Genomic DNA, 25,593 nt, shown 5'->3' with positions numbered 1-25,593 from the left:
AACTTCTAGGCCAAGCACAGCAAAAAGCATGGAAGAGAAGAAGAAAGAGGAGAAACCAGAAGAGCAACTTACAGACCCTGAATCAGCTTTTCCAGAAGCCTTACTAGAATTTCAGTAGGTTTAATATATTTAACTTTTCACTTATAAAGAATATGTGAATAGATAAAGCAGACAACAAAGATGACTTATCTAATTCAGAGCCTGAGCTGACTGACTGTGGCAGTTGTGTACTGTTCTTCAGTGTTCCTGTTTTGGGTTTTCAAGGCTATTTCAGAACTATACACTTTTAAAACTATATAAGAAAGCATTTAAGTGGGTCAGAAATAATTTTATGCCATTAGGTTATAACTTGGGGAAAACATTTTTATTAAAAACAAAAAAAAACCACAACACATTTTTGTCTGTTAGTAGCAAGCTTTTGATCAGCATACTCTGAAGCTGCAAGATCACATTTGATTGTATTTTTTAGGATTCCTTAGTGTTCACAGAGGCATGTAGTCACTAGCCAGAACCTCGAGACCTACAGTTTGTTCCCTTGGTGCAGTTGAGAGCAGAGTACAAAGGAAAGTGTTTTATTTTGAAAATAATGGAGGGATGACTTAAAGGTCTCTTAAAATCAAGCAGGGAAAAATAAGGGTGAAGGGGGGAATATCTGAAGTACTTACAAAATAGTTCAATTTTTTTGATCTCCAATGTTTTGAGTAGATGATTAAAAGGAGGAAAATTAAGCTCTGTGACTTTTATCAGAGAGACAGAAATGGAAAGGGAAGAACCTTAGCAGCATCGAATATTCAACAGTGAACAGCATTCAGGGAGCAATGAGTAGTGCCTGGGTGTAGAAATGAAAAGCGGGGTAAGCAAATTGAAAAGCAACCACATATAGTTCTAGTGACTTCTATAGGAGTTTGCAGAGTTTATGTGGGATTTTCTGTTTCATTTTCACAAGGAACAGAGTACAAGTTTCCACAGTGAAATAGACCAGATTTAGCTGAATCATATCACAAATAAATACTATCCAAAAAGTCAACAAACAAACCCATCTATTTTGCTTAAAAAAAAAAAAAGGCAGACTGTATTACTAGGCTGAGAAGAGAACCACACCACCTTCTGATAAAATTACTGTTATGCACTTTCAAATATCCAAGCAAATGGCTCATTTGTCTGAAGAGTCTTCCACTGAAGTGAGTGCTGTACTGACACAGGATAGGTAGTTTCTGCAGCAACAGTAGGGGGAAAGGGGAAGAAAAATATTTGTCTTTATCTTTCTCCCTCTCCCCTCTCTTTCTCTCTTGCTCTCTCTTTCCCTTTCTGTCTTCACCTCTGTAATATCTAACTCCTCTGTACCACCTGATTTAACAAAGCAGCATAATCATGCAAGTGAAAATCTGTCACATTCCACTTTAGGATTTATATAGTGTGTAGTATTTATTTAATTTCAATTACTACTTTTTCTTCTATGCATTAAATAACGGTTGCTGTTCATAGTGAGTTTGTTATTTTGCATTTTCAGTACAGTTTTCTGTTTCAGAATTGCTTAGGAACAATAATCCTGTGAATTACTTGCCCTCGTAACATACTATAGATGACCAACGAAACTGCCAGGGTACTGGAGAGGAGTGTTGTTTCTAGATGATTAAGTCATCTAGATGAAACCTAGTATACAGAGTTGAGAAAAATAGTGTCAGAGGAATCATCAATCTAGCTGTTTTGTAGCTTTAATCTGACAAATACCATAGAAAAATAATCTAAAGAGGAAAGTTCCAATACGCTGCAGACAAAATAGCAAATTCTACTCATAAATTTTTGACGTTAACAAAATGATGGATATAGGCTGCCACTTCATGGAAAACCTTAAAGTAGCAGAAATTAAGATCAGCATCAGTATTCAAAATACAGAAATGGTTTAAAATAGCAGGTAATTTGGAGGTTACACTGTGCATCCAAGTTGTCACCTCTGTCTAATAAGTGATATATTTTTGCTGTAGCCATCACCACCATACCCCCACCTCCCAGTGCTGGTCTTTCTAACTAATATCCTTGTGCACTTGATGGAACACCTGAAGAATACCTTGGAGCGCGCTGATACCAGAGGGTGCAAATCTAGTAACCTGCAGCTTGCATGACTGAGTGATCCAAACTTAGCCAGGAAAATATTATCTTCTTTTAAAACAACTTAATACAATAGGGAGGGGCAAAAACCACCAAACCAAAAACTCAGAGAACAATAGCTGTTGAAACAGTGAAGGGTATTGTGATAATTGTAATACTTGCTTCTATTGTGCTGTATGGTGAATGAATTCTGGGAACAGAGGGAAAGATTACAGAGAATTTTGCAAATAGATGCCGTTCACAACCAAGCATTTCCATTCTAGAAGAGAGAACACCAGAAGAAAATACTTATTTTACAGCTGTGGCAAAGAGCATGACAAGTAGTCTATGAAAATTGTGAAAACAGCAAGCTAGTTCTTTCACAAAAATGTGTAAATGTACTTAGAGGATACTACTCGGGCTGCAGTCCCTATTCCCTTAGCGCTTCTTAAAGGCTAACAGGTTCCTGGTGTACAAATGCAGTTTATGAAGCTCAACAAGCCACATTTTCAGAAGAATTTAATCCTGTTTGAATCTCCAATTTGGGATTCATCTGACCTATGTCTGAGTGAGCTGCCTAGGCTTCCTCTGTAGTGAGTGGTGAGTAATAAATATTTCTGGAGCACAAACAGTTTTGTCCTCAAGGAGACCTGTGCAATAGGTCAGCTAAACTACCTCCAGAAAGAATAAACCAGCTTAGTCCTCTCTAGTGGTTACAAAGGACCAGTATAACCAGGGAGTCTGTTTCTCAGCAGGATTATGAGATCCAAACTAACACGAAGGTCCAGGGATACACGGGAAATAATTTTGTTATGTGTAGTAAGCGGAAAGTGGTATCTACCCAAATGAATGAAGCAATATGATACAAAAATAAACATTTCAGTAGTATTGGTATCTAATCTGGCTTAACATTCCCCTCTCTTCTGTTCTTGTAAGAATGCCTCTTTCTTTGCTCTTTTTCACAGAATTGAGACAAAAGAAGCAGCAATTGATCAGGTTTTGTTTGATCTGAAACAAGTAGAAAAAAAGAACAAAGAATGTCATAAAAGGGTAAGCGACCATGCATCCTTCTCCCAGCACATTTTATGTGGTATCTTAACTCACAGATTCAATTTTATTTTAATCCTAATACTACATTGACTAAAACTAGTCATTGCAGTGGACTTCTTACAGTCAATGAAACTAGTTAAAGCGTTATCTGAATTAAATGTGACATAAAGCATAAATGCCCTAAATATAACCATGAGAAAAAGGAGCTGCAGGAGTAGAACATTGCAGAACAGGACACAGCAGTAAGGTAACGTGAGTTCAGTGAGGATGTTTTCCAATGCACATGGGATCCTCAGTATTTAATCTTACTTGGCAGCAAACATAGGACAGCAAGCCCCCTTTCAGTAGGTAACTTTACTGCGGTATATTCAGACGTGCCTTTTTAAACAATCCTGCAAATATTCCTCAGTATTTCAGTGCATAAAGAATATACAGCGTTAACTTCTTTTTTGTCAGTAGTATTAGCAGATCTAACCAAGTGCTGAGATTTGCTGACCTTCTTTGATTCATTTCTGAGGTCATGGGATTGCACAGGTTTCTGTGAGAGTTTAGTTACTTTGCAAACTTAGTTAAAATGAAAATGGAACAAAGAAGAAAGAGCCCCACACAATTCTCCAGGTGCAATTTTTAGCACTGCTTGATGAAGACTCACTTTCTTGTGGATTAAGAGCTGTGTCGGGTCATTTTTAGAACAAGGTTGTGTAACTACTGATCACACCTCAGTGACGCTTTAACAAACCGTATATATGAACTGTATATAAAGAACTGTATGTAAAGAACCATAATATGGCATCTGATGACTGAGAGCAGTGACCTGGAAAGGGGATATATATACACAGTCATCTAATGGAGTGAATGCAAATCACTGTTAAATCCTTAAACTGGATCATGTGATCAAACAATGTTGCAGCCCACACTTCCTAAAACAATGTCTGTCTGTCCTGCCCATGCCTGATACTTGCCCAGCTTTTTTGAGTATCCATCTGTTTAGCTGTCCTTGGTGTTCCTTTCAGTCTTGAAGCCCTGGTGGTGTTTCATTTGTGGCCTTAACTGTCAGTGGAAGTGGCATTTGACTCTTCCGTCTGTAGACATCTGAAGTCTGTTACTGGTATTCCCTTGGTTTGCTGCAAGTTCATGGTCTCTCAAGGACTCCTTCATATTTTAGACCATGCAAGGCACTTCAAGGCACACTTGTAGCACTGTTTGTTTAATTTGCCTATGTTTTGACAGTTCTTTGAGCTCCGTTCTTTGTTTCCTGCTTAATGTTCCTGTGTGGTTTAGAGTTAATCCTAGAAGTGAGGAATGCTTGAGACTCTCTTGACTGCAATGGTGCAGTTGCCTTTTGGCCAGTATAGCTATCTTCTCCTTTATGGTAGCCTTTGGGAACAAACATACCTGACCAGTAATTTCAAATAATTTGAGTGTTACCTGAGAGGGTCATGGCAAGGGGTTATAATCACAGTTGTGGAATCAGTAGGTATAACTAATTCCAGCTCTGACAAGACTCTCTCCTGTGGTTATACACAAGAGACCTGACTGATGACATTTCTACAGGAAGGCAGTACTTTGTCATGAAGAACTTTGACATGAAGTAAATAACTCCTACAAATAAATATTGTTATTAAATTGACCCACAAGGAACTTACTTTCCAGGCAATTGCAGACTATCTAATCTACTAATTACTAATGTACTAATTACTAATCTACTAACGTGCTGCACCAAGTACAGCAGTCATTTGTCCCTCTTTTCGTTGTAATGGTCTTGAAGTGACTGAGAAACTACTAAGACTTGCAAACTCTCCCTTCCACTCCGTCCTTCTTGAATATGAAGAATAGGTGTTCAGCTGAGTGTTTTTGCCGTGCATCCTGGCCCTAGGTCACATTTTACTTTCTTCATTACTTAAGTTTGTCACTTTGAAAACTAATTAGAAAATGTTTTAATACATGCTTTTTCTTCTGTTGTTCTTTCACAGAATGACCTTCTGAAGGAAGAACAGCAGGCACACATCAGGCGCATACTAAGACAAATAGAAGAAGAGGAGAAAGAGCAAGATGAAAAGGAGGTTGTAACTAGGGATGATGTGGAAAAGTCACTGAAAGCAAAATGGCAGTATGTTAAGGACAAAGAACAACTTCTGAAAGGCAAGTTGTGAGTTGCAGAAGTGTGGTTTGCAGTTTCTGCTGTTGGGACTGAGTACTTCTTTTTACATTTTAAATAGAGGTTTGACTTTCTTGTTGCATAAAAAGCATAAAGCTTTTTGTCCCCAAAATTAAGCTCTTTTAATGTGGTATGAGGTGGTGGAGGGCTGATAAGTAACTCTGTTCATTCCAAGTGATGTATGTTACTGTGCAAGTACAGAGGCTTCATTTTTCGTATAAAGTTGAAACTCATTAAAGCCTTATGCACTGGCTTTACTGGAAGATTAAAAAAAAATATTGATGGCAGCAAAAATGACCAGTTTTGATTGTTGAAAGTTCTGGCTGCCATCCCTGAGATTCTCAGCGGGAGAGACGCGCCTTTGGCCACATTTCAGTAAGAACTGTTCTCTCCCCTTGGCAGAATAAGATCAAGCTGTTTTCAGCAATGATGGTGGCCCTTGACACTGTGCGAGGCTGTCATGTTGCAACATAGTGTAGTGCAGAAGAATCACCCTTGTTTCTCCAATGCCAGTTAAAGAGCCTTTAGTAAGGAAGTTGATGAAGTCATAAGAATTATGAACTATCAGTTTGAGAAATTGGTAATGTACTTGTCTTCTGATGTTCCTATTTTAATAGATCTGCACTCCCAAATTGAAGAAACTGGCCAAAGACTTTTAGTAAAGCAGAGGGAGAGGGATTATTGGTTGGAGTACCAAAATGTAGGAAGTAAAACACAGGCCAACAAGATTATGAATCTGGAAAAAGACATCAGGGAAGTCAAAGATGACCTTCGCAGGGCTACAGGTCAGTTTACAGCTAGTGTAATGCAAGTCTTACAAGCTCTTTCTGTATTACTTCTGAGAATTAATTAAATTATAAATTTACTTTGATGTCAAGTTATAGTAACATATATCAACTTTTCCAAGGCAGTGCACCTAAACTAGGTTGTGTAATCCTATAAAATGGAAGAACTCTATCTCCATGAAAGCCCCTTTAGTCAAGAGTCTTAGGAAGTTGCAGAAATTATGAACACTTAAAGAAACTGATAACCTTGTCTTCTGATGATTTTCTTGTGAAATATAGGCAACGCATATTTTAAAAATGTTACCATGAAGGACAGCAGTTTTCTAAAAATAAATCTACAAGTATTTAGGTCACTTACACACAGGTGTGCCTTAGCAGTCATACTTGAAAACATTGACTCCACTTTTGCTGCTTCTCATCATGCTACAAGCACTTCACATGTTGAAAACTCCTTTGACAGGAAAGTAGTATGAGGGCATTCTTGGAACAGTCTTTTGAGTTGACCATACTGGTTTAGATGCAGAACTAGAGGGAGCTGTTCAGCCGGTGGTCTGAACTTTGCCTCCTAGTTGCTTAGTCTTGTGTATGAGGCCCTGCAAAATTGCCAGTACAGACATATACAAATGCTGGGAACTGTTTTGATACTGACACAACAGTGGAATTAATCTGAGAGCTTATGCATTCTGGTGCTGAGTGCTTTACAAAGATTTATTTACTACTGCATTATTTTAAAATCATTTAAATATTTTGCTGTTACGTAACCCATGCTTCTAAAGGGAGACGGATGTCCTGGTTTTCTTCCTTTATGTCCCTCTCAGTATGCATGGCCATAGCCAAGCAGCTGGTAGTAACAGGCAGTGACACTGCTCTAAGGGTCTCTGTATATTCTGTGCCAACCATTACCAGGCATCAACTACTGTGGATAAGAGCCAGCTAGCTATCTTCTTGTCTCTTGAAACATATTTTATCATGATTAAGATCTGCACTGTGTTTTCTACATTTGCAGATAGCTTGTCAGATACCCACCTCTGTGTTCAGGAGAGGTTGATATTTTGCATTATGCATTTTCCGTGTTCTTAATCAATTTGAAATTTTGTTGTACAGCTGCTGAAATATGAAATGAAAAAGAGAATGGGCTTTTATACAGAATGCCAGAATAAGCCAGTAGGAACGTTCAGTCTGACCCCTTGCATGTCACAGGGTGCAGAGCCAAAAATCTGTGGTCAAACGGAAGTGTATTTATAGGACTGTTATAGAGGTACATATAGCAGTTGCCTAATTAACATACTGTGAAACAATGCTGCCAGTACTGGATGTTAGCATGCTATTCTACTCAGCCTCTTAAACTTGAACTTACAAAGTGGCTGGTGAGTACAGTCTTCTAGCCTACAAGAAACAGATCAAAACAAAAAGACCCAACAAAACTACCAAGCTTCCAGAGTGATGTGGCAGCAAGTTGGGCTTGTTCACTCCTCGAATGTGTAGCAAGCTTAGGGAGTAAGCGCAGGAGAAGAGGTTTCTGTCTCTGTACATACCACCAAAGGGCTTGATGCTGGCACAGTTCGTGTGGTCTGAAGATAACGTTTTAAACACAACTTCTGGAGGGGAGAGGAAGCAAAAGAGACCGATATGCTTTTGTGAGGTCTGGGGAAGAGTGTTGCAGTGAGAGTTAGGGAAAATAGCCTCCTTAGAAAACAGTAAGTATGCCTGAATAGTTCCCCCTTTTCTTCATTCTCCCAGTACAGCTCAAGTTGTTTAGCTTTCTGAAAGAATGAAAAGATGAATTAATTGTAGTGTGTATGTACTTCCATTTTATTCTGCCAAGTCTATATGGTGGTTTGGTTGAGGCAGGCCAGCTTCCACAGTGTTAAATTAAGAACTTATGCACAACTAATGCACCTTTCATGTGTGACTGCCTTTGACTCCACAGTGGGTCCACGACCAGGTACTCATTTACAGCCAGATCAGGAATAAGCTGTCTGCAACACAAGTGCAGAGCTAGGCTGAATTTCAAGCCTCTGGAACAAGTATGAAGTGCCTTCCTCAAAGGCAATCATTACAATCTCATTCATTCCTTCAAAAGGAGAAAATACCAGGCAGCAGTGGGCTATTCAGAATAGCACAAAAACAGCTGAAGGGAAGCATGAAATAATTAAATAGCAAGTGACTAGAACCTGACGCCAAAGAAGTTCAGTTACGCGTAAGACACACTTTCTAAATGACGACCACAAGTAACAATGAAAGCAAATCATTGAGGCAATTGCCACATTCTCCATTTTTTGTCCTGTTGTCAGACTAGAACGCCCAGGAAGGCTTAGATGAGTCAGGAAATTTATTAGGCGCTCTGAATAGCAACTGTCTGAAAAAAATGCCACGTGCATATCCTCACAAATCCGTAGGCCCCGATGGGATGCACCTGCAAGTGCTGAGGGAGCTGGTGGACATTCTTGCTGAGCTACTCTACATCACCTTTGAAAGGTCGTGGAGGACAGGAGAGGTGCCTGAGGACTGGAGGAAAGCAAACGTCACTCCAATCTTCAAAAAGGGAAAGAAGGAAGACCTGGGAAACTATAGGCCAGTCAGCCTCACCTTCATCCCCAGAAAGGTGATGGAGCAGTTCATCCTGGAGGTCATCTCAAGGCATATAAAGGACAAGAAGGTTATCAGAAACAGTCAACATGGATTCACCAAAGGAAGATCATGCCTGAACAACCTGATAGCCTTCTATGATGGTATGACTGTCTGGGTCGACGAAGGGAGAGAAGTGGATGTTGTCTGTCTTGACTTCAGTAAGCCATTCAATACTGTCTCCCATAGCATCCTCACAGGCCAAATAGGGAAGTGTGGGTTGGATGAGTGGACAGTGAGGAGGACACAGAACTGGCTCAACAACAGAACTCAGAGGGTCATGGTCAATGGAGCAGATTCTGGATGGAGGCCTGTCACTAGCGGTGCTCCCCAGGGGTCTGTGCTGGGTCCAGTCCTGTTCAACATATTCATCAGTGACCTGGATGAAGGGACAGAGTGTAACCTCAGCAAGTTCGCTGATGATACCCAGCTGGGAGGAGTGGCTGATACACCAGAAGGCTGTGCTGTCATCCAGCGAGACCTGGACAGGCTGGAGAGCTGGGCCGAGGGGAACCTCATGAAATTCGACAAGAGCAAGTGCAAGGTCCTGCCCCTGGGGAGGAACAACCCCACGCACCAGTACAGGCTGGGGGCTGAACTACTGGAAAGCAGCTCTGTTGGGAAGGACCTGGGAGTGCTGGTGGACAACAAGCTGACCATGAGCCAGCACTGGGGCCAGCACTGGGCCCTTGTGGCCAAGAAGGCCAATGGTGTCCTGGGCTGCATTAAAAGGAGTGTGGCCAGCAGGTCAAGGCACGTTATCCTGCCCCTCTGCTCTGCCCTAGTGAGACCACATTTAGTGCTCTGTGTCCAGTTTTGGGCCCCCCAGTTTCAGAAGGACACAGAACTGCTTGAGCAAGTCCAGCGGAGAGCTACCAAGATGATCAGGGGGCTGGAGCATCTCCCTTATGAGGAAAGGCTGAGACACCTGGGTTTGTTCAGCCTGGAGGAGAGAAGACTGAGGGGGGATTTCATCAATACCTATAAATATCTAAAGAAGATGGGACCAGACTCTTTTCAATGGTGCCCAACAACAGGCCAAGGGACAATGGACACAAGCTGGAACACAGGAAGTTCCACCTCAATATGAGAAAAAAACCCTTCCCTGTGCAGGTGCCAGAGCAGTGGCACAGGCTGCCCAGGGAGGCTGTGGAGTCCCTTCCCTGGAGACACTCACACCCCGCCTGGATGCGTTCCTGTGCCCCCTGCTCTGGGTGTGCCTGCTCAAGCGGGGGGTTGGACGGGATGATCTCCAGAGGTCCCTTCCAACCCCTGCCATTCTGGGATTCTGTGATAAGATGATCCAATATGTTGCTATACCTAAAAAATATGTTTTCTAAGCAAATCTCTCGTGTGTCTCCAGGAGCTCTGCTACTGATAGAGACAGATTTAGTATTAAGATACCAATATTTTAGCAGAGAGTTGATCAGTTTCGTAGCTGTTGTAGTTGCTGACAGAAATGTGTACTTCAGAGTTCTAGTTTTGTAATTAATACTAGTCTCCTTTGGGTTTAGGAGGACAATTTCTATGGAGAAGGATGCTTGAATCCTTTTCTGTGGAGCATCTATGCATGTGATGCTGGCTGATAAGTTGCAGTTTAGGAACAACATGCCAATTATGTCTTTGTTTTCAGGAGAAATTGATGTCAGGTAATGGTTTCCGATTTTCGTTTTTGTTTTGAAGAATATTACAGAAATGCTTTGAAAGCAGTGAAAGAAGAAAATGACAGACTGGTTGAGAGGCACATGAAGTTAAGTAAGGAACAGGCCCCTGAGGTATTCCTTCTGCCTTTTTTAAAAGTGCTAACTGCATCGTAGTTAGGATTCATGTACTCTGCGTTAATAATTATTTTAACTCAAATTAAGACTTGGAACTTTTCTATAAGTAGAGAGTAAAATAAACTGTAAATCTTCTTAAACACGGCATTGTTATTGTTATACACTCGTACTTTTTTTTTTTTTTTACATCAGACTAACAATGATTAGATATGAGGGCATTTTACAAAAAAGGTATGGGAAACTGGGGCACCCTGCACTGATACGACTTGTTTAAAAACATGTCACTTTTGCTGTGACCTTGATTTAGACATTTGCATAGACTTGAAAAACAATAACTCACTAAGATATTGTCTGCATGGAAATATACATCAATTTGGGAAAAAAAAGTTGTTTTGTACTTGTAAAGTACAACACTAAAAATGTCAAAATAGTGCAGTCTACAGTAAAAATTAGTCTTATTGATGTATAGATTTTTTTTGTCATATCTGCCAGCTCTGATTTGCAGACGTGATTTACAAACTATTTACGGTGACAACTTCTTATACTCAAAATGCAAAGCCTATCTCAGTACAAACCACTGGTTGGGCCCATTAGGTGTTTAAATTCCTTGACTTCAGTGCTAGGATTTTCAGTCATGTGAGAACGTATTCCAAAGGAATGAGTTTATGGTGATCTACAGGGGCATCTTCCCTCCGGGTTGTTCCTTCCCTCTTACTGACATCAATAACTAAATTGTAGACTTGGCTCATTAGCATAGACCTTTACATTTTTAAGTCACTTGTCGTAGGTCAATACTGCCTCATTTGTGATTTTGCTTGGGTGTTTTAATAGCTAAAGGTTTGATTTCCTGAAAACAGGAAGATCTGAGCAGTAGTGGGAACACAGAATTTGTTGGGCAAAAAGAAAATGTCCTATTTTAATACAGGAAATTATAAAATATTGGTAAACTGCTTGACATATAAACTGCTCTAAGCAGGACAAGGGAGAAGAAACAGCCGGCCTTGTGGACTAAATCCCCTTGTAATCCCTCAGGGGATGCTACAGTTTGTTGTGTGGATGTTTCTTAATTATTTCCTGCTAAACAGCAGAAGGTTCTTCTGTATAGTGTGCAGCACTGTTGAAGTCCTGCTTTCAAAAGAAATGATCTTAAATTTTGTTTTCTCAGAATGCTGTAAGATACTTAGACAAAAAGAGTCGCAAAGAAATTGAAGAGAATGAATGGCTGAAAGAAGAGGTAGGAGGATCGCTTGTGTACAGTTTTTCATGGCAGTTCAGGTGTGAAATACAATGCCTTACAGTCACAATGGTTTCCAGTGATGGGCCTCTGAAGAATTTCACAGGAAAAGGAGAGCAAATTTCCTGTAATTAATCTGTAATCCTGAACAACGAACAGTGTGAAGGTAAAAGGCGAACATCTACTTTCACAAATGAGGACCCCTCTTCTTGCCCAAGCAGTTACATGAAGGGCTACAGTGTTGCATACAATTACGTATTTATATCTGTGGAGACTGGGATAGTACATAGAGTAAGGGCTCAAAGGGTATCTGAAGAGTGTAGTTTTGAATTGCATTGAAGTTGTAGTGCTGCTGTATTGAAAGAAAATGGATATAGATGTTGGAATCATTTTTGGAGAAAGGCTTGAGACGGGTTTAAATGGGAGATAATAAAAAAACACTGGAGATTAGTATGCTGAAGAGAGGAAAATCAAAATCATATGTAGTTGTAATTGGTTACCTGATAGCTTTTATGCTCTCCTTTAATGGCAGTTTAGAGCTATATATTAGATAGCTGTAACTTTTCTTGTCATGAAAACTTTCTTGTGAGCCAAATTTAGGAAACCAGTTTTTCCATGAGGAAAGTTTGGTTGCATTGGTTCCAGTCAGTACAGGTTCCTTGTTGTGATCAAATCAAATCAAGCAAGAGATTGGAGGGAGGAAATACCCTTCCCTGCTGTTACAACCTCACAGCTTAGAGCTGAGCAAAACTTTTTCAGAAATTAATAAATGAATTTATTTTTCAGTGCCACATCAGCAAGCCTGGCAGAGTTTTCTCCCTTTTACTTACTAGTTTAAGACACTTGCCACTATGTACAGATATGACCTTCCTTCCTCCCTTTAATGAGCTCTGAGCCTGCGTCTTTAACTTTCCAAGGAGGGTGTCCAAACCACAGGTTCTGAGGCAGCGAGGTAGGGGTCAATAGGAGAGAATTAATGTTTCAATCTGTATAAACAGGAGCTCAAATCTGTACATCCTATCACTGAATGAGTACGGATTCTCTTCCAATCTCCTTGTCTCTCTGCACAGTTATGATTTTTACACATATTAGATAGTGTCAACAAGGGAGATCCGCTTTGGAGTGCTGTTATGTCCTGACAGGCCCTCACCTCGGAGTTGAGGCATTTGGGCTTCTTTCCTCTCAACTAGAAGTTTCTTATGTTATGAATTAGTTTCCTATGTTACTAATTTCCTGTTATGAATTAGTGCTTTGAATTATTGTGGAAAACAAAACTATTATTACTGACTTCTCCAGTCCTCTGGATTCACACATTCATTTTCCCTGTTTTCCTTATACAGGTGAAATATTTTCTTTAGGCTAATGTTTATATGTAGCTGACAGACTCTTCCAATCTTTTATTTTGGGGAGATAACCCAAAAATTTCAGATTTGTCCCAGTTCACATTTATAATTTTTTTTCAGTTTGGCCACTGAACTGAAAAATGACTTGCCAAACCAGCCCTAAACTAGTTATCTCCACATCTGAACAGATCTGGAGACTTCAGTCACATTTTTCCATGGTTACTCTGTCACACCAAGATGGTGCAAAGCTGCATCACCTCATTGTGTCAAGCCACATCCTGTTACGGGTTAATGTCCAGTTATTTTCACCTTTTTTAATCCCTGGGAGAAATGGGAACTAGTTTTTAACTGCAAATTTGGGTGATTATAGCAGGGTTAATTTGGCTTTGGTGAGAACAGATGCATTCAGGTCACTAGGTATTGCTTTTAAACATGTGCGTATTGCTAAGATTTCTGGGAAGGTATTAGTCCCACAGAACGTTCCACTTCCCAGTGAAAGGAACTTGCTTGTACTTCAGGAAAAGTGAGAGGAATTGTGCAAAGCTGAATAACTGGTGTTCTTTGGTTAATATAACTTCATGGCAATAAGGGACAATTACCAGTCCCAAAGAAAGTAGAACCTGGGGTTTAGCCAATGTTGTGGCTAACTTGGACTGAAAACTTCACTAATTCTGGGTAGGAAGGTTTTGTGTATAGGCAGGAATTAGAAAAGCAGCCACTTGCTGAGAAAGAGCCTGACTTTAACTCTACGAAGAAGGTTTTTCTCTCTTGGAGTTCTGATGTGAAAGCAAAAAAGAAAAATCTAGATCTTCTGTCTACCAGACCTGTTTGGCTACATGAGAAGGTTCTGCGGTCAGGGTTGCGCAGCCCAAATGTGTGGCTGTGATTGACAGGCTTGTGCCAGTTAAAGGGCTCTAATAAAGGTGTGAGGGAACCAGAGAGGCCTTCCCTTTGCCTGAAAATGCGTCACTATGTTTCTCCACCAAATGCCCGGTCTTGCTGACACAGCTGCATTCTTTCTTGGTATGTGCTGTTAAGATGGTTGCTATGAATGCTTTCCAAAATGGGAATAAACTTTCTAAGATTATATTTTTTTAATTTATTTTTTTTAATTGTCAAAAGGTTAAGATGTACCAAAAGGAAGTAAGTGATTTGAAAGCCTCTATTCAGCTCCTGGAAGAAGAAAATATCGGTTTAGTGACAAAATTGATTGATAGCAGACTTCAGAATCTGAGAATACCCAGGTAAAATGATGCCTTTACAGACTCAAAAGTGATTAATATTTTTAAAAGATAATGCTGCCTTCTGTCTCTAAAGCTATTTGGTCTCTCCCGCAACGAAACCAAAGTAGTTTCCTAGTTGAAAGGATGCAGGATTTGACTGAGTATATGTGGGACTTGTACCTCTGAAGGGTGCCAACAACATTGTAACCTCCTAAATATCAAAATTCAGGGAAGAAACTGAGTTCTATTAAGACACTCACTCTCTTTTAGTGGGGATACCACTGGGGCTTGGAAACAGTTTCTTTCTGTTGTAATTGTCTCAGACCCAAGTGCTGAGTAATAGATTTTTCCTTTACTGTTGGCAAAATGTTTAAGGATGTGAAGATTAATACGCAAATATATGGGGCTTTGCAATCTCAAGTGAAACAGATGATCTGGTAGTGAGTAAGGAAGAGGCCTTGGCATAGGTCTGTCTGTAGAGGTGTCTGTAGTATTAGTTTCTTTTGTATATAAATTATTTAACATGTTCCCTAGAGAAAGATAAATTTAGCTGCAAAATGTCAACACTAATGGTGTCAAAAGCACAATGTAACAATGGGAATGATCCATCTTCATTTTCCACTCCCAGCTCAGTGATTTCAGCCATATTGCATAAAAAAGTCCCAAGTCTTAAGAATTGACCATTTTTCTCTCTTCTCCAATCTTTGGACTGCTTTTAAGTGAGAGCTGCCAGCTGTGGTTTGGATCTTGGACTGACTGGAGACTATAAAATTTGTTTTCTTTTGGTCTCATGGACAAAGTTGAACTTAGGCACTAGGAATAAAAAAGAGCAGCGTATTAGCCACTAAGCTGCCTGGCTGCCTCCATTGCATTTTTAAACATTGTGCTGTTCTGCATTTGTGGTTAAGCAGCAAATGGCTTTCAGAAAGGGTGTCCTCCCCCTGCACCCCAAAATATTGCACACGACAATTTAGAGAGAAAATTCAGACCTCTAACATGAGTTTCACTTTTTTTTTTTTTTTGTTTCATAGGCATTCCTTTCTTACCAAGGCAGATGGCTTGCAAGATGAATTTCCTAAGGACGAAATGAAAGAAGTAGAGTATAGAGAGTATGCAGGTAATGCACGTGCCAGCAGCTTATCAGAACTGATAGGTCACTGACCATTTAAATTCTTTTTATTTCTTAAGTTCTTTACCAACCTGCCTGTTTTACATAGTGAACACTTAAGTTCCCACTTAATTTCAGCTACCACAGCAATGATAGACTGTAGTTTGCATTAAGAAGACAAACCTACCATCTATCTGTAATGCAGTTTTAAAATTGAAATTGGCATTTAGCTTGTTGAATGTAATTACTCATATAGAGCTACCCACGAATGTGGTTAATAGGACCAGCCACCTTCTCTGAAAATATGATTCATATCTTAATCAGTTTTTTATAGATTCATATCATCATAACTTTATGATGTCTTGTCCCTGAGAGGACCCTTTTGAACTCTACACTGACTTTCACTTTACATGTTTACGAGTTTACATGTACTTTACAGTCTTTCAGTTCATAGAGATACAGAATCTCAGAATCCCAGAATGGCAGGGGTTGGAAGGGACCTCCAGAGATCATCCCATCCCACCCCCTGCTTGAGCAGGCACACCCAGAGCAGGGGGCACAGGAACGCATCCAGGCGGGGTGTGAGTGTCTCCAGGGAAGGGACTCCACAGCCTCCCTGGGCAGCCTGTGCCACTGCTCTGGCACCTGCACAGGGAAGGGTTTTTTTCTCATATTGAGGTGGAACTTCCTGTGTTCCAGCTTGTGTCCATTGTCCCTTGGCCTGTTGTTGGGCACCATTGAAAAGAGTCTGGTCCCATCTTCTTTAGATATTTATAGGTATTGATGAAATCCCCCCTCAGTCTTCTCTTCTCCAGGCTGAACAAACCCAGATGTCTCAGCCTTTCCTCATATGGGAGATGCTCCAGCCCCCTGATCATCTTGGTAGCTCTCCGCTGGACTTGCTCAAGCAGTTCTGTGTCCTTCTGAAACTGGGGGGCCCAAAACTGGACACAGAGCACTAAATGTGGTCTCACTAGGGCAGAGCAGAGGGGCAGGATAACGTGCCTTGACCTGCTGGCCACACTCCTTTTAATGCAGCCCAGGACACCATTGGCCTTCTTGGCCACAAGGGCCCAGTGCTGGCTCATGGTCAGCTTGTTGTCCACCAGCACTCCCAGGTCCTTCTCAGCAGAACATAATGGAGTTAAATTATAAATAACTCCCTAGTGAGAGCAGATGAAGCTGCATGGATTCAGCCTGAACTGAAAGTCTTCGTTAAGTAGTACTGAAGGTTGGGCTGAATCTCTATCTATTCTGGTAGGTGTGCCCAGGGAAAGGATATACCATTAGGCAAGGACTGTATGAGTGCACTTATCCATTCAGGGTGGTTTGTTTGGTTTCCTTAGTATCACATATTTTGTCTACTCACTTTGCATGAGTAGAAGAAAGAGGAAAAAAAAGGACAAAATTAAATCAAAGAGGTAAATTCCAAAAATTGAAGCCATACAAGTACCCATATGTGAACAAGTCTCTTGAAGTTCTGATCAATCCAGCCATAGGTGGACCTTTCTGGAACCATCAGGCACCAGCAGACACGTTGACTAAGACTTCTGAATTAGATATATGTTTACTTTGAACCGTTCAGCTCTATTACCTTTGGTAGACCTTTACAGTAGTTACTGGGAGGAGTAGTTTTTGTTCCAATAAGCTGGGCTCAAGTCACTGTCCCAGGCAAACATACAACTTTGTAGTCCATGTTCAGAACAGTTTAGCATCCTGAGACTGGTCAACTGCAAATGTGAGCTCTTCAGGGGATTTATAAGTAGACTAGCTGTGTTTCAGGAACTCTGTGTGTGTGCGTATATATATGTACATATAGACATACATATAAGGATATACAAAAAGTTTATACTTGGTTTTGCTGCCTTTCCTGTTTTTTTAACTATTCAGGACTATATAGGATTTAAGTTGAACTGGTAAAAGCTCATTTTTTCCCCTGCTCTGTCCCACAGACCCATTACTTCTAACTTCCAATCAAGTTCAGTCCCCAATCTGGATCAGAAATTGTGAACAGAAATACATGTAGAAAAATCAGTGAGCAAAATCAATATTTGGGTTGGATTGCCAATTAACAATCTGACCAAGCTGTTCTTTACATCGCACTGGCCAAGCCACATTAAAGATTGCAGGCAATGCTCACACCAAGTACTAATTCTGATCTTCATAAAGCTTAACAATTACATACACGTCATTGTTCTCTTTAAAAAGCAAAGACAGATGGAGATGAAAGCCTCAGAAGTGCCACAGTCCTCTGTCAGAAAAAAAAAGCCTGTGCAAAGATTCAGTCTAAAACAGAGAATGAGAAGCCTCAAGGCAGTGATGAGGAGCTGTGGGAAAAGTCATTCACTCCAACTCGTGACAGCTTGTTGTATGAAGATGAAAAAGATTTCCAGGTATGAGTTAAAGTAATTGGGTCTTCCACTGACACAAGCATATTTCATTGTGGAGCATGAGCTACTGCCAGGAGCATTCCGTTCCCTGTGGTGATACGGCAGAAAAAACTCCAACGGCTTTTACCTAGGGTACAATTCAGGTGCTTAATCATAGGCATCTGGTGCTATCTGAGGTGGTTAGGACATGCCCTGTCCTTCTCATGCTGGGCCAAAAGAGGTTCTGTGTCATACGGGCCAGCCTTTTGTGGATGTTTTGGAAGCCTTAGGGCATTTCTGATAGCACAACACATGTTGTTTTGGCAACTGAATGCTGTCCTAGGAATTGGCATATGTGAGTGTCAGATTCCCCCTAGGAAGAATTCTGAATATCACCTAGTGACAGAGTTTTCTATGATATTGCACGGACTCCTTTGCTTGGATGCTGGTCCTTTCGCATTTATGCTGCGCAGTAGCATTAAAGGATCAACAAGTAATTTATTCCTTCAACAGAAAGCCAGGATGAAGGTGTTCCTGGGTGCAAAATACAGGGGTTGAGAACATAAAAAGGTACAGGTTATATGTAAATAGGCTGAGTTCATGTGGCTCTCGAACGAGGTGGTGGCACCTGCTTCAGGAGATCTTCAATCCTAGGTTGCAGAAAGATGTTTCCTGGGTGCTTTTGGTACTACACTGGAGTTATGAAAACTTGAATACATTTCTAAATAAACTAATTACTTTCAGAAAATATATTACTCTACATGAATGATTTCTACTGCAAATTAAAGATTATATAGATGCAGTGCAGACTGCAGGGCTTGCTGTGTAAAGCTACTTCTCTATAATCTTTCTTTACTCTTGAAAATTCTATTCAAACTTAATCAATAATGAGTTTAGAAAAAAAAAACCAAAAAAAACCAAAAAACCCCCCAACAATTTCCTAGAAATTTGGTATTATTTTGATTAACACCCTGCATCTTGTGTTCAGACAAATCATCCTGTTGCCTTGATCAGAGGCTAACTTAAGGAGTGGCTGTGTTCTGAAGAGTCATTACAGGGGAAAACTGAGCTTTTAACAAAAAAAATCTGTCCAGGTGTTTGTTTCCTTGCAGTTGTTGCCTCGGGAGAGGCATACTAAGCTTTAGTTCTTTCTTCCTGCTGTTAGCACTGCAAAGCCCACCCTGCTGAGGGATGTAGGTGCTGCTGACATCCTTGCACTTTGAAACAACGAGGGTATCATTGCAAACAGTGCAGCTGCATTGGCAACTATTATGAAAGCATTTATTAAATAGAGATGATTCAAGAGCTTGCACTGTAGGGCTCCTCCTTCCCTCTCCCTTGGCTGTATGGTCCTTCTCCTGCCCTTAGGGAACCCGTAGTGCACATCGGCCTTTTCTGCAGCCAATTCACTCACTAACCCAGCAGGAAAGTTTGCCCTTTTTTTTCTCCTCCTTATTTAGTTTTCTGTTGCGTTAGTCAACCGAATTGACTCAGAGGTTTGGAGGAGACCAGAGCCAGCACAGACGTGGTGGAAGCACACGGCTGGACTTGGAGCTCTCTCTTTCGGCATTAGCGAGCTGTTGGATTAGTTTGATTTTTCTCACAGAACTGGACTTGGGAACAGAACTTGTTTTGCGGAGAAATTGTTGTTGGTGAAAACACACAGGAAAAGAAGAGGGCAGCAGGGCTGCGGCTTCCTAAGATGGATGAGCTGGCTTGTAAACCAAGCCCATTAATGCTGACATTGCCAAACATAGCAATGCCAGGGCAGCATCTTTACAGTTGCTTTTAAAAGGAAAGTTTCTGGTTTTCCTTTTGAAGAACAACTGCTTTTCTGTGTAATTGCAGAAGCATAATATTCTTTCTTCTTAAGGAATGCTTAAAACTGGGTCCTCTGGAGACAGAGCTCCTGTGTGTGGTTGGAAGAGCCATGCCTATTCATAAAGAACCAGAAGAAATGCCAGGTGGGAGCCACACAGAAGACGGCATTACTGGTAAATCAGAAGGGTACATCACAGCTCAGATGATCAAAGCCTTATCTAAAGGAAAGGTTGGTTAAAAATAGACAAGCTGTGCTGGTAACATAAAAACGTAACATTCTCAGCTCATTAAATTGTTGCTCTGTTCTTCAAGGAGTGTGTGTGGCACTGGGCCCTGTAGAAACTGTTTCTGAGTGCCCGAATCATGACTTACACATAGAAGTTTAACAAGAGGTATGACTGTGTGCAGATGGCTAATTGAAAGGTTGCTTTCCTTACCACTGTAAGGTTGCTTTTCCTTACCACCTGTGCATTTCTTGGGCTTCTCAGTCCAAGTAGCTGCACATATATGTAAGAAAGGATCCCAGTTAATAATTAGTTTTTGTGGGCTTCGCTTGCATCTTGTCAAATGTAGAATTCCCTCTTACACACAATGGGTAAATGCAGGCTGCCATAAAATTAGACCTATTACAAAATACTTACTTAATACTCTGCTAAAGCAGAATCTAATTTATTCAAGCATAATTCAACTATTGCTAGAAATCGGATGTTTGAATGCATTTTATCTGTCTCCATAAAATCCCTACTTAAATATATTGAAATAACCAAAAATCAGTCGAAAAAATAAAGCATAAAAATCATCAAAGTCTTAATTAATTTTCTTTTTTTTTTTTTTGTTGCCAAATATGTTGTGTAACCCCGTAGCTTTGGTTGGTGGATAGTCTCTGTGAACAGATATCTTAGTGCAGGGATTCAGTGGGGCTTTTCCACTCTCATTGCACATCCTGGACACCCCATCAGGAGTACACAGTGCAGTTACTTCTGCACAGGCACAAGCAGGCTTCTGACCTATGCCTTTCCTATTTAGAAACTTATGAAAGCATTGAATAATCTGATCTAAACCCTTGATGGCTTAGTCAGCTGTTTGGAATAAAGCTTTTTAAAAAACTTAAAACATTTTAAACAACCAGTATCTGTGCAGTGGCTCATCTTATCCTGCACTTCAGTGCAAACATCTTTCATTTTTCAAGCAGGCTCAAACGCTCCTGCCCAGCAGGTGTCTCCTGGAGTTGCAGGCGAGTGGAACTGTTCTCTGGGCTCCACTGCCCACAGCTCCTCAGAAACCCGGCTCGCAAGCAGACATGTAAAGGTGGGCGCCTCAATCTCAGGATGAATCTCGCTTGCGTTGCCATGTAGTAAATAGTCAGATGGGTTTGGACACGTCTCTGCTTTACTGCAAGGATGGGGGTGACTCCTCGCACTCCCAGAGTGGTGAGAGAATGGGGGTCCGTACTTGCGAGGTGATGATGTTTCAGCACGACAGAAGCCTCCGCTTGGCTATGCTGGCTTTCTTTGAGTGCAGTGCAAGCCCCATGAAATGGCTTCCTTGAAAGAGAGATTAGTGCTGCTCAGTGATTAGGTTAGCTTTTCATTTAGTCACGGAATTAGAATATGGCTTATGCTGAACAGCTTTTCAGTTGAAGAAAGGCCTCCTCCTTCCCACCGCGCCCCAAAGTGCATTTACATTTCCTAGCAGTGCAAATGCAGGGCCCATCTCTAGGCTTCTCTTTGCTTGTGCCCATAATGCCTACCGCCATGTGTGGGTCAGCTGGCAGGACAACATGAACTTGTGCCTTGGAAAAAAGAAACTTTGCCTCTTGAAGTCACTGTTTACCTCTTACCATAAACACCTGTGTGGGTGAGAGGGAGTTAAAAAGAAATCTGAACCATGCTAATTAGAGTAAGAGCCACAGGCAGCCGGCACAAGCCAGGAGCAACAGCCTGTAGCAAAACATATTTAGTGAAGTGTCCCAAATCCCCTTGATTTCTATAGAATTAGCATTAAAGCCAGCGTGAGGCTTTTCTATGGAGGAAGCTAGGTCTTCAGCAACTGAGGCATCTGGATTTGATAATTTTGTTACTGGCAAAATCTCTCAGAAATGAGCAACATGTTGTAAAACAGAGGGCTGATCGCCCGCTTTCTGGTAGCACCGCCAATGCTTCTAACTCCTGCTTGAACAATGGGAGTCAGGGTTCACTACTCCAGTTAGGACAAAGCTTATGGGAGTCACCCTTAAATTCCCAGCATTATGAAATACCTTTTCTTTACTGTGTTTATGTTGTGCAAGACAACTCTAGGACGCTAGTTAGGCTCTGAGATGCGGAGAAGTGTCCGTGTGTCCCCACAACTATAATCCAAGCAAAGCCCCCGGTGAGCTGAGGTTGTGTATTTAACTGGCACACAACTCTAAGACACTTGCAGTTTCAACAGGAAAAAGTGTTCACTGGAAATTCAAAGTTGAAGAACTATGAGCAGCACCCAAGTTGCATGTAATGTGAGGTCATAAAAGCCGTTTTAATGGAACTGAAGCCCATCAATCCGCCAAACGCCTAAAAAGCACAACGGAGCAGGGTGTAGCGCTAGCCCATATCCACGCGAGTGACTAGAGCTGCTGCTTACCTCAGCACACTGCTGGTTTGAACCCCCTCTGAGCAATTTCCCTGTAGTCAAGCAACTGGATAATATTGCTTCAGAGTCTGGCTGTGCAAGCACGATCTCTCCCCAGCCTGAGCTGCGGGGAATGTAGGTTACCTAACTTTTCGACTGGTTTTGGAGGGGTTTGCAGCCTCTGATGCTGCTAGGTTATATAACAAGGCAGGCTTTCCACAGGTTCAGACCTGCATGTTTTGGGAAACGGGAGTAGGAGACTTGTTCTGCAGCATTTGTTCTTGTTTGGCTGCTTTCTGAGAGAGAAGTTACTAAATGCTCTTCTTCTGTGGGCTAAAAGGAGTTTGCCAGAATAAGGTCAAGGCAGAAGCTAATGGACTGAAAAGTTACACTGCAGTGACAAGCAAGGAACAGAGACTCTAATGGTATTAGCGTCTTAAGCCACTGATGTTTTGCAGCTGGGTGTTCCTCTGAAAAAGACTTTCCCTTGGATTTTGAGTCCATGTTAGAAGCGAGGATGTTTCTCTGTAACGCTACACCTCAGAGCGCGTGTTCTTCACCCTCCCACAAACACTGTTGTTTTACAACTTGACATGGTAACAACGCGCCAACAACTGTTCCTGTATGTGGCCCATAGAACATCCCCACTGAGCAGCAAGAGGCTAAGATTGTATCAAGTAATACTTTTCTAGAAAAAACGATACTTGGGCAATTGCTGTTGCCGGTGTGGGGAAGTTCAGCAGTTACTGCTGTGAACAAAGCAGAGATCTATGCTATGAAAATAAACCCGAGACCGCAGCTGCCGGATATCCAGAGCAATATGCCTGCATCCAACACATTTTCCGTACCATTATCAGCTCACACAACGAAACTTTTAAGGAAGCCGGCTGTTTGTTCCAAGGCTTTTTGATCTTTGCCTCAGGAAATTTCATCAGCAGAGAGGCAAGAAAAGAAATGAGAAATGCGTTTTATTCAACTCATAGACTGATTTGTTAACCTGGGCAAGCCATCTCCCGCAAGTGAAAGGGAGATGGTATTTACTTGGCCTCTGGATACAGAAGGGTGCCAAGCAAGTGGCAGCAATGTTACACCGTCAGTGGAACCTGCTCAGGGCTCTCTCCTCCTCACTCATTCTCCTGATCGAGCCAGGACATAGTGTGCTGATCAGCAAAGTCCCTTCATGCTCCAGTTTGAAGATGGAAAACATCCGTAACTCGCAGATTTTTTTTTTTTTCCCTGTTGAGCAAATTCAGCAAAAGATGTCAAGACTGTTTCAGCTCTCTCCCCTGCAGCCTGAGAGACCTGCAAAGGCAAAGTCAAAAGATTGCCAATAGCCCAAGGAGAGAGCTCGTACTTAGTTTACATATGCTCCCATCACCGTTGGTTTTAATTCTGCATTCAGCACGTCTCTTCACAATCCCTCACATTACTCTTATCAATCTTCTGCTCCCATCAGCATTTCCTATCTCTCCCAATGTATTTGGCACCTAATTCTCATTTTCCTGCCACAGTCTTTATCTCAATGATGTCAGGGCCTTCAAGTTGCAACTCATTTATGTCACCCTATGGTTTGTACCAGGCTCTGAAAACAGGCACTTTGCGTCCGATAAAAGATGCAGGGTTTGACCCTGTCCCCCCTTCTCGCTGAAAGGCTGCTGGCAGCTGGGAGAGTCTCTGACTTTCTCCAGTAGCCGGCTGAATGGACCATCTGATGTCACGTAAAGTCACCTAACAACAGGTTTTAAACATCTCCCAATGTACCGTCAGTGTCAATTTACAGCACGTAACAGGTCAGTTTAGTTTGTAACTTAGAAATAAACAACAGAAGCAGCAGCAGAATTTAGATTTGTCTTCAGATGAAGATTCTACATTTGGGCTTTTCAAAAACACATGAAGTTACTAGCTGTTCAGGTTCTTGTTCTGGTACGGGTAATTGTCTCGAAGTAAATCCAGTTTTAATTATATAGTTCTGATTATGAAAAAATTAAAAATATTACGATGATTCTGCCACACTAGTTCCCTTCACAAAGCTCTAAAAGGAACCGCAGCCCTCTAACAAAGCACCACATCCTCCGCTGCTTGCTGGGAGCAGGCAGCTTTCCTAGACAGAGTTTGCTCTTCTAGAATAAGCAGCCTTTGAACTCAATTTTGAGGAGAACCAGGTTTTCACAACCCCCCATTATTGAAAATGGCCAGGAACACTTAAAAAGCATAGCTCATAAGCATGTTTCTTATATTAAGCTACAACTGAATGTTATTCCAGCAATATTAAAAGCAAACGTACTTATTAGGAACAAAGTAAATGGGAAAATAATCCTCAGGAAAATTCTCAAGCCAGTTTGTCTCTGAAGAGTAACGCAAAAGCAATGGATATTGGCGAAGCCTCCACCAAGAAAGCTTAACCTGCACAGCAGCGGTGTTGGAGTGCACAGAGCAACTACGAGTGAGCAGTAAAGGACAGCAGATGAAGAACTCATCATCCCTGTGGGAGAGGTGGTTTTGTTTGTTTGGGGGTTGCGTGATGTGCAACCGCAGGCCCGCGGCCCTGCAAAGGGGGTCTAAGGGATCAAAAAAGTGTAAGAAAGCAGATTTAGCCTCAGCCAACAGCCTCAAACCAGAGATTGAAACCACTGCGCTGACAGCAGCAAGATGTGGATGAGCACAAAAAGGCGGCACCACGGTCGGTGTCCGTTTGTCTGTTTTTATCGTAGCCCAGCACACTGGACTACAGAGGAGGAGGAAGAGGAGGAAGTCCTACCTTAATCTTCCACACAAGCCCTGGGCTGTGTTTCAGAACAATTTGTACCCGGCTGATAGGACACAAACGAGTACTTTTTTCCCAGCTGACCCCCGATTTAGACACTTTGCATTTTCAATGCCCTGAGTGCACACAAAACCTAAGAAGTTGTTCTCTGGTGGTACAGCCCCACCCTGGAAGCCTCATTTGATAAGGTAAAGAGTTACATAAACCATATATGAAACCCCCCAGATGTGGGCACATGCGTTATATACTCTTAACAGGTTCAGGTGTTTCGAAGTCATGCTTTTAGAAATAACTTGTAAATCTACCAGTCATTCCTGTTCATTTTATGACTTGCAGCCTTCAGGACAAGTTTGGAAGAAGGAAGTTCTGTTCATACCCCAACTCGCTGTGATGCAGCCGATGGCCCAAGCGAGCTGTGCAAAGCTTCGCCGGCATGAACTGCTGCTGGAAGCCTCAATAATGTGTTTGGTGTATTTATACTTCTCAGCCAGTTATAAACAGGTGAAGTTTATTGCCATGAATATTCTGAAAAACTAGAAGATCGTGAAATATCCTAGTCGGTGAGGAATCCAGCTCTTAATGAGCCAACTCATTACCGTGGAACTAAGGCCGCCTACGGCAGCACCGCTGGGAAGAT

The 25,593-nt window shown here is 41.5% G+C and overlaps 1 protein-coding gene across 1 annotated transcript; it reads left to right on the top strand.

Moving 5' to 3' along the window:
- CCDC83 (coiled-coil domain containing 83) lies at positions 1–25,362 on the top strand. Its single transcript, XM_075077415.1, has 12 exons — positions 1–114; positions 3,054–3,138; positions 5,112–5,280; positions 5,914–6,081; positions 10,393–10,484; positions 11,653–11,721; positions 14,187–14,308; positions 15,319–15,404; positions 17,604–17,788; positions 19,638–19,814; positions 20,778–20,893; positions 25,293–25,362. Exons 1-11 carry the CDS (start codon positions 29–31, stop codon positions 20,889–20,891), a joined length of 1,353 nt encoding a protein of 450 aa, XP_074933516.1. The 5' UTR covers positions 1–28; the 3' UTR covers positions 20,892–20,893; positions 25,293–25,362.
- Positions 25,363–25,593: the final 231 nt, after the last annotated feature.

Source organism: Phalacrocorax aristotelis, chromosome 1 (assembly GCF_949628215.1).
Source record: "Phalacrocorax aristotelis chromosome 1, bGulAri2.1, whole genome shotgun sequence".
Lineage (NCBI taxonomy): Eukaryota > Metazoa > Chordata > Aves > Suliformes > Phalacrocoracidae > Phalacrocorax > Phalacrocorax aristotelis.
The sequence above is the reverse complement of the archived record's forward strand: the minus strand, read 5'-3'. Positions and strand labels throughout refer to the sequence as shown.